At 46.9% G+C, this 13,620-nt stretch overlaps 1 protein-coding gene across 2 annotated transcripts in view; it reads left to right on the plus strand.

The window, feature by feature from the left end:
* The window catches only part of pi4kab (phosphatidylinositol 4-kinase, catalytic, alpha b), a 137,085-nt gene that overhangs the window by 14,748 nt on the left and 108,717 nt on the right, over positions 1-13,620 (plus strand). For both annotated transcript variants that reach the window (XM_078421447.1, XM_078421448.1), the window contains exons 9-15: positions 276-341; positions 3,438-3,534; positions 4,950-5,141; positions 5,879-5,979; positions 8,582-8,711; positions 10,043-10,166; positions 12,018-12,113. In XM_078421447.1, the coding sequence (XP_078277573.1) occupies positions 276-341; positions 3,438-3,534; positions 4,950-5,141; positions 5,879-5,979; positions 8,582-8,711; positions 10,043-10,166; positions 12,018-12,113 (806 nt within the window). The remainder of the gene's footprint in view (positions 1-275; positions 342-3,437; positions 3,535-4,949; positions 5,142-5,878; positions 5,980-8,581; positions 8,712-10,042; positions 10,167-12,017; positions 12,114-13,620) is intronic.

A 13,620-nucleotide genomic window follows, 5' to 3' on the forward strand; every position in this document is an offset into this window, starting at 1 on the left:
TGTGACTAAATAAATTTATTTTCGTCTCCTTCCAAAAAAAACGTCCTTTGATTCTGAGGCCATGATCTCTAGTCCTAGACTCTCCCACTAGTGGAAACATCCTCTCCACATCCACTCTATCCAGGCCTTTCACTATTCTGTACGTTTCAATGAGGTCCCCCCTCATTCTTCTAAACTCCAGCGAGTACAGACCCATTGCCGACAAACGCTCATCATAGTTTAACCTCATTCCCGGGATTATGTACCTAAAGATATTTCTATGTTTCTTCCCCTAGGTTAAACGCATTGTTGCTGAGCCTGTTTTAAAAGCATTGGATGCAACCCTGACCGAGGTTATTGAGGTAAACGAAAGTGTGCTGTCATTGTTGTTTTAGCTGCTGCTTTGTTAATTCAGGATAAACTCATTGTTAATGTAGAGCAGCCCAACATTAATAGTGAATGGAGATAGACACAAAACGCTGGAGTAACTCAGTGGGTCGGGCAGCATCTCCGGAGAAACGGAATAGTGACATTTTTCGGTCGAGAGCCTTCATCAGACGTCTGATGAAGAGTCTCGATCCGAAATGTCACCTATTCCTTTTCTCCAGGGATGCTGCCTGACCCACTGAGTTACTGCAGCGTTTTGCGTCTATCTTTGGTGTAAACCAGCATCTGCAGTGCCTTTTTGCACAATAACAGTGAGAGAGGTGCCCAGTGGTTTAGCAGATTGCTAAATCTTTCACTGTCTTTTCGCTTCTGCAATCCGTGCTCAAATATGACGGGGCAGATTTGGGACAGAAATCTTTTCACTCATCGCCTGGGTGCTCAAGATTGCCAAAATGATGAGCTTTCTTGGCTTGTGACAGAATATCTGGCATGAGATAAGAAACTCAAAAGGATCCTGGATTTGAAGAACGTCACAGTGTTTGATTTCTCAAAGAAAGCCCCCTCACCGTTTGATTTCTCAAAGAAAGCCCTCTCACCTCCTCTCCCTGGCTGCCTGAGTCATTAAGGAGGCCAGCGCACTCTCTCTCTCTCTCTCTGGGTGTTCCGGTTACTGCAGAAGCAGAAAGTCATGTCAATGACCAGTTTAGTCTTTGGACCTTAGAGACCCAGCGCAGAAACAGGCCCTTCGGCCCACCGAGTCCGTGCCGACTCGCGATCGCCCCCCCTTACACTATCTCTACCCTATGCATTGAGGACAATTTACAATTTCACTGAACCCAATTAACCTGCAAATCTGGATGTCTTTGGAGTGTGGGTGGCAAGAGAGAGTTAGATAGAGCTCTTAAGGATAGTGGAGTCAGGGGCTGTGGGGAGCGGCCAGGAACGGGGTACTGATTGTGAATGATCAGCCACGATCACATTGAATGGCGGTGCTGGCTCAAAGGGCCGAATGGCCTCCTCCTGCACCTATTGTCAACCGGAGAAAACCCACGCGGTCACGGGAAGAATGTACAAACTCCATACGAAGGTATTTATTTCACAAAATGCTGGAGTAACTCAGCAGGTCAGGCAGCATCTCAGGAGAGAAGGAATGGGCGACGTTTCGGGTCGAGACCCTTCCTCAGCCTGAAGAAGGGTCTCGACCCGAAACGTCGCCCATTCCTTCTCTCCTGAGATGCTGCCTGACCCGCTGAGTTACTCCAGCATTTTGTGAATAAATACCTTCGATTTGTACCGGCATCTGCAGTTATTTTCTTACAAACTCCATACAGACGGCACCCGTGGTCGGAATTGAACCCTGGTCTCTGGCGCTGTAAGGCAACAACTCTACCACTGCGCCACTGTGCTCCCGTTTCCGTCAGGAGCCGGCGGCGTGGAACTGAATTCCACTCCTGTTTATAGACCACAGTTTGCAGACACTGCTTCGCAGTTCACCAGAGGATTTGGATGCTTGCAGAGGGATCTGCTCACTTCAAGAATTTTCTGCTTTATCTGAAAATAAATGTACCTGGGGTTTTTCCTTTGCTGCTTTAGTTAATTGCACTGGCGACAGATAAATGTGAACTAACACTGGACATAGGCTTAGTCTTGGAACTACGGCATCGCATCGAAAATACTTGCAGAGAACAAAGTCCACCACAATTTGTAATTGTGAGACATTAATCCGGGAGTCGTGCACTCTTGTGGGAAAGCTTGTTGTACGTGGTAATTGCCCATTTCCCTGGCAAGGTAACATGATGCTGCAACAATGGATGTTTCTGTGTACGTCCACAATCTGCTGCTCGCTGAACCCATAGACTGAGTGTACTGTAACTCCAGTATGTTAGCCTTTGTTGAAGCTTGTTTAGCACTGGAGGTTAGTAAGGAGAGGAAATTACAGAGCTCCTGGAGAGGGCCGGTGTGGGACTAATTGGATCGTTCCAAACCTCATCGCAGCACAATGGGCTGAACGAACATCATCTGCACTGTGGGATTCAGTGAGGATAAATAAGGGCATCAAAGGCTTACAGGGAGAAGGCAGGAGAATGAGGATGATGGGGAGATATAGATCATTGAATGGAGAGGCAGAGTCGATGGGTGGAATGGCATAATTTTACTCCTCTGTCTGTGCACTGTATTTTCTGCTCATGTTAAAACTGAGCCTGTTTAATTGTTTGAATTCTGACTGAAAGCATTGAGTGGCACAGAGGTGGAGTTGCTGCCTTACAGAGACCCGGGTTCGATGCTGACCACGGGTGCTGTCTGTACGGAGTTTGTACGTTCTCCCTGTGTGCCTTGCATGTGTTTTCACCGGGTACTCCGGTTTCCTCCCACGCTCCAAAGACGTGCAGGTTTGTAGGTTAACTGGCTTCGGTAAATTGTAAATCGTCCCTGGTGTGCATAGGATCGTATTAGGGTGGGGGGGGTGGGGGTTGCTGGGCGGCGAGAACTCGGTGGGCCGAAGGGCCTGTTTTTGTGCTGTATCTCTAAACTAAACCAAATGTGAAAAATGAGCCTTATGGACAATAGGCAATAGGTGCAGGAGGAGGCCATTCGGCCCTTCGAGCCAGCACCGCCATTCAATGTGATCATGGTTGATCATTCTCAATCAGTACCCCGTTCCTGCCTTCTCCCCATACCCCCTGACTCCGCTATCCTTAAGAGCTCTATCTAGCTCTCTCTTGAATGCATTCAGAGAATTGGCCTCCACTGCCTTCTGAGGCAGAGAATTCCACAGATTCACAACTCTCTGACTGAAAAAGTTTCTCCTCATCTCCGTTCTAAATGGCCTGCCCCTTATTCTTAAACTGTGGCCCCTGGTTCTGGACTCCCCCAACATTGGGAACATGTTTCCTGCCTCTAACGTGTCCAACCCCTTAATAATCTTATACGTTTCGATAAGATATGTTATGAATTGATGGAAAGAATTCTGAGCAAAAGCATTCAGTTTCAAAGATCCCATTTAAATATAATGCATCTGTTGGATCGCTAAAATGTACACCAAAATGTTTTTTGTGCATTTTGACATTTAGGCAAATGCTAATCTGGACCTGTACTACCGAAACTTCAGTGATCCTCTTTATGTCGTGGTCTTTAAAATGCTGAGGGACACATTGTATCACATGAAAGGTAAACGTCTCTTGCCAATGTTTAAGATGTTTAAAACGGAAAGACAGTACCGACGCTCCCCGTCTTACGGTGCTTTGACTTCCGATATTTCGACTTAACGATGACGCAAAATTCGTACACATTCATTAGAAGCCGTACTTTGAATTTTGATCTTTTCCCTGGCTTTTCCCGGACTCACAGCCCTCCGCTGCTGCCGCCGCCGCGCCGTTACCTCCTCAGCCCGGCCACAGCATCAACATTTACCCGCGGCCGCGGCTGCAGCAGCGTCACTCACACGGCCTCCCGGGCGCGGGCGCCGGTTAGCGAGGAGGCTTCGGGGAGCACTCAATGCATTTGCGTCCGGCGATATTTTCGATTTACAATAGACAATAGGTGCAGGAGGAGGCCATTCGGCCCTTCGAGCCAGCACCGCCATTCACTGTGATCATGGCTGATCATTCTCAATCAGTACCCCGTTCCTGCCTTCTCCCCATACCCCCTGACTCCGCTATCCTTAAGAGCTCTATCTAGCTCTCTCTTGAATGCATTCAGAGAATTGGCCTCCACTGCCTTCTGAGGCAGAGAATTCCACAGATTCACAACTGTCTGACTGAAAAAGTTTTTCCTCATCTCAGCTCTAAATGGCCTACCCCTTATTCTTAAACTGTGGCCCCTGGTTCTGGACTCCCCCAACATTGGGAACATGTTTCCTGCCTCTAACGTGTCCAACCCGTTAATAATATTATACGTTTCGATAAGATCTCCTCTCATCCTTCTAAATTCCAGTGTATACAAGCCTAGTCGCTCCAGTCTTTCAACATATGACAGTCCCGCCATTCTGGGAATTAACCTAGTAAACCTACGCTGCACGCCATCAATAGCAAGAATATCCTTCTTCAAATTTGGAGACCAAAACTGCACACAATACTCCACGTGCGATCTCACTAGGGCCCTGTACAACTGCAGAAGGACCTCTTTGCTCCTATACTCAACTCCTCTTGTTATGAAGGCCAACATTCCATTGGCTTTCTTCACTGCCTGCTGTACCTGCATGCTTCCTTTCAGTGACTGATGTACTAGGACACCCAGATCTCGTTGTACGTCCCCTTTTCCTAACTTGACACCATTCAGGTAATACTCTGCCTTCCTATTCATACCACCAAAGTGGATAACCTCACACTTATCCACATTAAACTGCATCTGCCATGCATTCGACCACTCACACAACCTGTCCAAGTCACCCTGCAACCTCGTAGCATCTTCCTCACAGTTCACACTACCACCCAGCTTTGTATCATCTGCAAATTTGCTAATGGTACTTTTAATCCCTTCATCCAAGTCATTAATGTATATTGTAAATAGCTGCGGGTTTGTCGGAACGCAACCCCATCGTAAGTCGAGGAGCTCCTGTACATGGTTACAATTTGTCCCTGCAGATTTACAGACCGCATTTGTGAAGGAAGTTCATGATTTTGTGCTGGAGCAGTTTAATAGCAGTCAGTCGGAGCTGCAGAAGATCTTGCATGATATGGACTACTTCCATCACGAGTTCAACCCCCTGAAACTCCGATGTCAAGCAAATGCGGCGTGCGTGGATTTAATGGTGTGGGCTGTTAAAGATGAGCAAGGTCGAGTATATTTGTCAGAGTCTCTAATGTTTTCTCTCTCTGTTTTCCGCTTTGTCTTAAAACCTGGAGGCAGCACCTTTGACCTGTTCCTGACCAGTATACTCGGGGAATGGCCACTGGTGAAACATAAGTTGGCAGTGAACAGGTGACGCCAATGCCAGCTCTGCTGCCTCGCAGCCCCAGAGAGCCGGGTTCTATCCTGACCTCAGTTACTGTCTGTGTGGAGCTTGCACGTTCTCCCTATGACCACTGGGGTCTCCTCCGAGCGCTCCGGTCTCCTCCCACATCCCAAAGACGTGTGGCTTTGTATGTTAATTGGCCCTCTGTAAATTGCCCCTAATGGTGTAGGAGGTGGATGGGAAAGTGGGATAACATGGAACCCGTGTGAACAGGTGTTAAATGGTCAGCATGGGTTGGATGTGCCTAGGGCCTGTTTCCATGCTGTGTATCTAAATAAACTAAACTAAACTAAACCAAAGAGACGACATTGAGCATACTTCCACAAGCAGGTCCCTTCCCCGAAAGGCAATTAAGGCCGGGTCAATTCTTAATTTGTGGTTGTTTTATTACATTTTGTTGTTACGAGGTTAATTGGGGATAGTGAGTCATGTTAGCTAAATTGTCAACATCGTGTTGGCTAAGTTTCTTATTCCTGCTCATTTATCGTGAGATGCATGAATGACTGTGCCTGGAATGATCGCCCTCGTATATTTAACTTGCTCATCCTTCCGATCAAGGCGCTGAGAATCTCTGCTCGAAACTTTCCGAAAAGCTGCAATCCAAGACGTCCAGTAAAATCATTCTCTCGCATATGCCATTGTTGATCTGCTGTTTGCAGGTAGGTTCAAAACTGAATATAAAGCGTTTGTATGCTTCCCGGTGGTGTGCTGTCAAAGCAGAACTCCACTAAGGGTTTTATCCATCTTAGGCCACCATCTATCTCAGTGCCGTAATAGAGTGGTCTACAGTTACAGGTACTCTGTATTAGTGGCACTGTTAAATCGAGGCCCCTTTTCGTACAGCAAGTCCCACCCCAATCCATTGGCATTTTTGAGCAGCAATAACAGGGTGAAAAATCAATTGTTTCAGTTTTAATTCATCGGATAAATTAAATCGCTGGAAATCTCCAGGACCGGACAATGTTTCCCCCTCTTCCAAGTCAAGTCAAGTCAAGTTTATTTGTCACATACACATACACGATGTGCAGTGAAATGAAAGTGGCAATGCCTGCGGATTGTGCAAAAAAAGAATTACAATTACAGCATATAAATTAAAGTTAATACAGAAAATAAAAATTTAGTCCCTGGAGTTATAATAGTTAACAGTCCTGATGGCCTGTGGGAAGAAACTCCGTCTCATCCTCTCCGTTTTCACATCGTGACAGCGGAGGCGTTTGCCTGATCGTAGCAGCTGGAACAGTCCGTTGCTGGGGTGGTAGCATAATCTTGTTTGCTCTCGATCTGCACCTCCTGATGTATAGGTCCTGCAGGGGGTGCGAGTGTAGTTCCCATGGTGCATTCTGCCGAACGCACTACTCTCTGCAGGGCCATCCTGTCCTGGGCAGAGCTGTTCCCAAACCAAACCCTCACGCTCTGTGCCGGACAACTGGCACCAGTCTACACAGACATTTTCAATCGGTCCCTGCAAACCTGCACTGTCCCTGCCTGCTTCAAAGTCTCCACTATTGTTCCCACACCCAAAAAGCCAAGGATTACTGGTCTTAATGACTACAGGCCTGTCGCACTGACCTCTGTAGTCATGAAGACCCTTGAAAGACCTGTGCTGGCCCAGCTGAAAAATATCACAAACCCCCTGCTGGACCCCCTGCAGTTTGCGTACGAGGCCGGTAGATCAGTGGATGACGCAGTCAATCTAGGCCTGCACTTCATCCTCCAGCACCTAGACCGCCAGGGGACCTATGCAAGGATTTTGTTTGTGGATTTTAGTTCTGCATTCAACACCGTTGTGCCAGAGCTACTACACTCCAAACTCTCCCAGTTGACTGTGCCTGAACCCCTCTGTCAGTGGATCATCAACTTCCTGACGGACAGGAACAGGTGAGGCTGGGAAAGCACATCTCGGACCTGCAGACCCTCAGCATAGGAGCACCGCAAGGCTGCGTACTCTCCTTTACTCTCTCTACACCAACGGCTGCACCTTCACAGACTCCTCTGCAAAGCTCCTCAAGTTTGCGGATGACACTACCCTGATTGGACTGATCTAGGATGGGAAGGAATTTGCCTACAGACAAGAGCTCAATGCTCTTAAGGCAGTGGAACTAATTGTAGACTTTAGAAGAGCTCCCCCTCCCCTCCCCCCACTCACCATCAAAAATACCACAGTCACATCTGTGGAGTCATTTAAGTTCCTTGGAATTATCATCTCCAGGGACCTTAAATGGGAGGCCACCATCGACTCCACGGTCAAACAGGCCCAACGGAGGATGTACTTCCTGCGGCAGCTGAGAAAACATAATCTGCCACAGGCAATAATGGTCCAGTTTTACACTGCCATCGTAGAGTTGGTCCTCACCATCTCCATCATGGCACATTCGGGTCGAGACCCTTCTGAAGAAGGGTCTTGTCGCAAAACGCCACCCATTCCTTCTCTCCCGAGATGCTGCCTGACCCGCTGAGTTACTCCAGCATTTTGGGCCTACCTTTGGTTTTGACCAGCATCTGCAGTTTTTTTCCTACAAAGTTTAAAGGAAACGTCCGGGCAAGTTTTTTTTTTACACAGAGGGTAGTGAGTCTGGAACATGTTGATGGGTGTTGGCAGAGGCAGGTTCAATGGTGGCTTTTCAGAGACTTTTTGTGGATAAACTGGGAATAGAGGGGTATGGATTATATGCAGGCAGATAAGACTTGGCATCATGTTCTGCACAGACATTGTGGGCAGAAGGGCCTGTTCTTGTCCTGTACTGTTCCATGTTCTATATGTGAACGTTTTTTTAAAGAGAGAAAAATTGGCCTTTCAGTTACTTAAATCCCAAAATCAGAAACCCCAAAACAAAGAAGGGAAGAGATTGAACTTTTGTTTCGCATTCCATCACAGTGAGGAATGTGGAGGAGTCACTGCAGTGGATGTTCATGTTAAAATGTATCTTGTGTGTCCTGTTGCTTTTTATTGGTATGACTGTGTGTCAAGTCAAATTCCTCGTATGTTGCAAAACATACTTGGCTAATAAAGTATGAGTATCAGTATGAAAAGACAATCACATTTTAAATGGTCAACTTGTTAATGGTGAGTGGGAAGGAACTGCAGATGCTGGTTTAACCTGAAGATAAACACAAAGTGCTGGAGTAACTCAGTGGGCCTGGCAGCATCTCTGGAGAAAACGGATGGGTGACTTTTCAGGCCGGAACCAAGTCGGATGTTTTGCTTGCTGGACCCGCTACACATGTTTACGGTTCATTGTGTTATTTTTCTTTTCTGACCAGGGTCTGGGGCATTTATGTGAGCGGTTCCCTGTTGCAGTTCATTCTGTCACAACATCGCTGCGGGATTTTTTAGTGATTCCATCGCCAGTACTTGTCAAGGTGTACAAGTACCACAGCCAGTATAATGCAGGTAAGGTGGCAGTCTAGCAGCTCAAATCTGCGGTTGGGGGCGGCACGGTGGCGCAGCGGTAGAGTTGCTGCCTTACAGCGAATGCAGCGCCGGAGACCCGGGTTCCATCCCGACTACGGGCGCCGTTTGTACGGAGTTTGTACGTTCTCCCCGTGTCCTGCGCAGGTTTTCTCCAAGATCTTCGGTTTCCACCCACACTCCAAAGACGTAATTGGCTTGCTATAAATGTAAATTGTCCCTGGTGTTTTTGGATAGCGTTAGTGTGCGGGGATCGCCGGTCGGTGCAGACTCATTGGGTCGAAGGGCCTGTTTCTGCGCTGTATCGCTAAACTGAACTAAAGAATGAGTCGCGGAACCAAAGAATGTTTTGTTTTCGTTGACTAAAACTTCTCGTGAAAAGTTTCTGAGGAGGAAAATTCTCGAATATGCAAGACAACTTGCAGCACACAGGTGAAAGTTTACTATGTTATATTTTGAATAGCCTTTGAGTATTTAAATAAACATTAAATTGAACATGATTATAAAAGACTTTCTGAACATATTTAGAATGATGAGGGGGGGGATCTCATTGAAACCTACCAGATAATTAAAGGTCTAGATAGCGTGGATGTGGAGAGGATGCTTCCAGTAATGGGAGAGTCTAAAACCAGAGGGCGCAGCCTCAGAAGAAAAGGACATGCCTTAGTTTAGTTTAGTTTAGTTTAAAGATACAGTGCGGAAACAGGCCCTTCGGCCCACCGGGTACGCGCCGACCAGCGATCCCCGCACATTAACACTATCCTACACCCACCAGGGACATTTTTTACATTTACCAAGCCAATTAACCTACAAACCTGTACGTCTTTGGAGTGTGGGAGGAAACCGAAGCTCTCGGAGAAAACCCACGCAGATCACGGGGAGAACATACAAACTCCGTACAGACAGCACCCGTAGTCAGGATCGAACCCGGGTCTCCGGCGCTGTATTCGCTGTTAGGCAGCAACTCTACCGCTGCGCCACCATGACTGCCTTCTAAATGGAGATGAGGTGAAATTTCTTTAGCCAGGAAGTGGTGAATCTGTGGAATTCATTGCCACAGAGCGCGGTGGAGGCCAAGTCAGTGGGTATTTTTAACGCAGAGATGGATGGGTTCTTGATTAGGAAGGGTGGCAAAGGGGGAGAAGGCAGGAACATGGTTGAATGATAGTTGACTCAAGGGGCTGAATGGCCCAATTCCTCTCCTGTGTCTTACAGCTTTATATTTCCTCCAAATGCTGTTTTATAAAATAGCTTTTGAAATTTGGTGCTGCTGCTATTTAGTTTTTCCTGCAAGTTGTCTTTATTTTTTTTAGCTGGAGCTGATATTAAGATAAGTGTGACAAATGAACACTCTGAGGCAACCGTGTTATCCCCAAAGAGAAACCAACCATCGATGTATGAACAACTGAGGGATATTGCTATAGATAACATCTGCAGGTAAGAAGAAAATAACCCTTCTTGGCAGGAATGCTGCGTCTATGAAACATCTTGCAATTATCTGGGCGTCTTTGTGTTTCGTGTAGTTTATGCTTATAGATATAGTGTGGAAACAGGCCCTTTGGCCCATCGAGTCCACGCCGACCATCGATCACCCCATACACTAGTTCTGTGCTATCCCACTTTTGCATCCTACACACTACGGTTCAATTTCCAGAAGCCAATTAAGCTACAAACCGTTATAAGTGTGGAGTGTGGGAGGTGACCGGAGCACCCGGAGAAAACCCACGCAGTTACTGGGAGAACTTACAAACTCCATACAGACAGCACCTCTCGTCCGAGAGGTTATCCACTTTGGCGGCAAGAACAGGAAAGCAGAGTATTACCTGAATGGTGGCCAATTAGGAAAAGGGGAGATGCAACGTGACCTGGGTGTCATGGTGCACCAGTCATTGAAAGCAAGCGTGCAGGTGCAGCAGGCAGTGAAGAAAGCGAATGGTATGTTAGCATTCATAGCAAGAGGATTTGAGTATAGGAGCAGGGAGGTTCTGCTGCAGTTGTACAGGGCCTTGGTGAGACCGCACCTGGAGTATTGTGTACAGTTTTGGTCTCCTAATCTGAGGAAAGACATTCTAGCCTTAGAGGGAGTACAGAGAAGGTTCACCAGATTGATCCCTGAGATGGCGGGACTTTCATATGAAGAAAGACTGGATAGACTAGGCTTATACTCGCTGGAATTTAGAAGACTGAGGGGGGATCTTATAGAAACATATAAAATTCTTAAGGGGTTGGAGAGGCTAGGTGCGGGAAGATTGTTCCCGATGTTGGGGAAGTCCAGAACCAGGGGTCACAGCTTAAGGATAAGGGGGAAGTCTTTTAGGACCGAGATGAGAAAACATTTCTTCACACAGAGAGTGGTGAGTCTGTGGAATTCTCTGCCACAGAAGGTAGTTGAGGCCAGTTCATTGGCTATATTTAAGAGGGAGTTAGATGTGGCCCTTGTGGCTAAAGGGATCAGGGGGTATGGAGAGAAGGCAGGTACAGGTTACTGAGCTGGATGATCAGCCATGATCATATTGAATGGCGGTGCAGGCTCGAAGGGCCGAATGGCCTACTCCTGCATCTATGTTTCTATGTTTCTGGTGCCGTGAGGCAGCGGCTCCACTGCTGTGCTAATGTGCTGCCCCTGTTATTTAGGTTGGTCATTTAATTGGCATCTGTAAATTTTCCCGTCGTGTGTAGGATGCGAAAGAGTGATATCCTAGAAATAGTGTGCAGGTGATCGATGGTCAGCGTGAACTCATTGAGCATCGCACTTCCAATTAATTACACGGTACATGTCGTCAGCTTTTTATACAAATGGGTGCGGTAAATATTTCACAAGACAAACAATGAAGTCGAGGCGTGTTTTGTCAATTTGTGTACCTTTGTTTCAGGTGGAGTACTGAGTGAATGATACTTTATTATGACATGTTACAGTGAAGTTCTTTGTTTTGCATCCCATAGACAAGGTATGCAAAGTGTTACTACGTAAAGGGCGCCGGCAAAGTTACAAACTACTCAATGTAGTTCCAATAGTCCCTCTTCATTTTTGGCGGCCCCCCCACGCCAAGTCTCCCTTTGCCTCGGCAGTCCCCCCACGCCAGGTCTCCCATTGTGTTAGTGGCCCCTCCACACTGGGTCCCTCTTTGTCTCGGCGGCCCCCCCCATGCTGGGTCCCTCGTTCTTCTCTCTGACCATTTTACCTGGGAAGACTCCTTGGTGTGAAGCCGCAGGACTTTTTTTTTCACGAACGGGCAAAAAAAAAAGGGGGCCTCGGTTTCTCTGAAGTGCTGTTATTTTTCTCCGCAGGTGCCTGAAGGCAGGATCTGCTGCTGACCCAGTAATCGTGGAAGCATTCTTGGCCAGTCTGTCCAATCGCTTGTACATATCCCAAGAGAGCGATAAGTGAGTAACACAAACTTCTCCCAAATCTGCTGTTCCAATTGTCGACAAGACCGTTAATGCCCTTTTACTTATTCACAAAATGCTGGAGTAACTCAGCAGGTCAGGCAGCGTCTCGGGAGAGAAGGAATGGGTGACGTTTCGGGTCGAGACATTATTTCGACTCCAGCATTTTGTGAATAAATCGATTTGTACCAGCATCTGCAGTTATTTTCTTATAATGCCCTTTCACTATTGCAGAAAGCAAGCTCAGAATCTGGAAGCAAGTTGGTGCAATAGATTTAATCTACTGTCAGCAATGTCGGCTTTTGAATTCCGAAAGCTTTATATCAATGCTATTTGCAAAACTGAATAATTACTTTCAGTGAAGCAAATCTTTCTAATCTAAAGGAAAGTAAGATACTGCAGTTTTTACACAATCCAACTTGCTTTCCACGATTAAAAGATGCATCTACTTAAAATAATATGCAAGCTTAAATTTTTGGTATTAAACAATGTCTTGGCATTAATAGCAATTGCATTTGAGAGAAACGTTCTACTTTCAGCCTCTTTTTTTAGTTTAGTTTAGAGATACAGCGCGGAAACAGGCCCTTCGGCCCATCGAGTCCACACCGACCAGCGATCCCCGCACATTAACACTATCCTACACACACTAGGGACAGTTTACAATTATACCAAGCCAATTAACCTGCAAACCTGCACGTCTATGGAGTGTGGGAGGAAACTGATGATCTCGTAGAAAGCCCGCGCAGGTCACGGGGAGAACGTACAGACCCTGTACAGACAGCACCCGTAGTCGGGATGGAACCCGGGTCTCCGGTGCTGCAAGCGCTGTAAGGCAGCAACTCCACCTCTGTGTCGCCCTGTGTTGTGGAGAATGGTGGTGGGTGGTGGAGGAAGAAACAACAGGAGCATTTAAGAAACCTTTACATAGGCACAGGGATCGGGAGGGATATGGATCTCGTGCAGGCAGATAAAATTATCTTGGCATCCTAAGGTAGACACAAAAAGCTGGAGTAATACAGCTGGTGATATAACCATATAACCATATAACAATTACAGCACGGAAACAGGCCCGTTCGGCCCTACCAGTCCACGCCGGCCACTTTCTCTGACCTAGTCTCATCTACCTGCTCTCAGACCATAACCCTCCAATCCCCTCCTATCCATATACCTATCCAATTTACTCTTAAATAATAAAATCGAGCCTGCCTCCAACACTTCCACCGGAAGCTCATTCCACACAGCCACCACCCTCTGAGCAAAGAAGTTACCCCTCATGTTACCCCTAAACTTTTGTCCCTTAATTCTGAAGTTATGTCCCCTTGTTGGAACCTTCCCCACTCTCAAAGGGAAAAGCCTACCCACGTCAACTCTGTCCGTCCCTCTTAAAATTTTAAAAACCTCTATCAAGTCCCCCCTCAACCTTCTACGCTCCAAAGAATAAAGACCCAACCTGTTCAACCTCTCTCTGTAGCTTAAGTGCTGAAACCCAGGCAACATTCTAATA

Source organism: Rhinoraja longicauda, chromosome 25, assembly GCF_053455715.1.
Source record: "Rhinoraja longicauda isolate Sanriku21f chromosome 25, sRhiLon1.1, whole genome shotgun sequence".
NCBI lineage: Eukaryota > Metazoa > Chordata > Chondrichthyes > Rajiformes > Arhynchobatidae > Rhinoraja > Rhinoraja longicauda.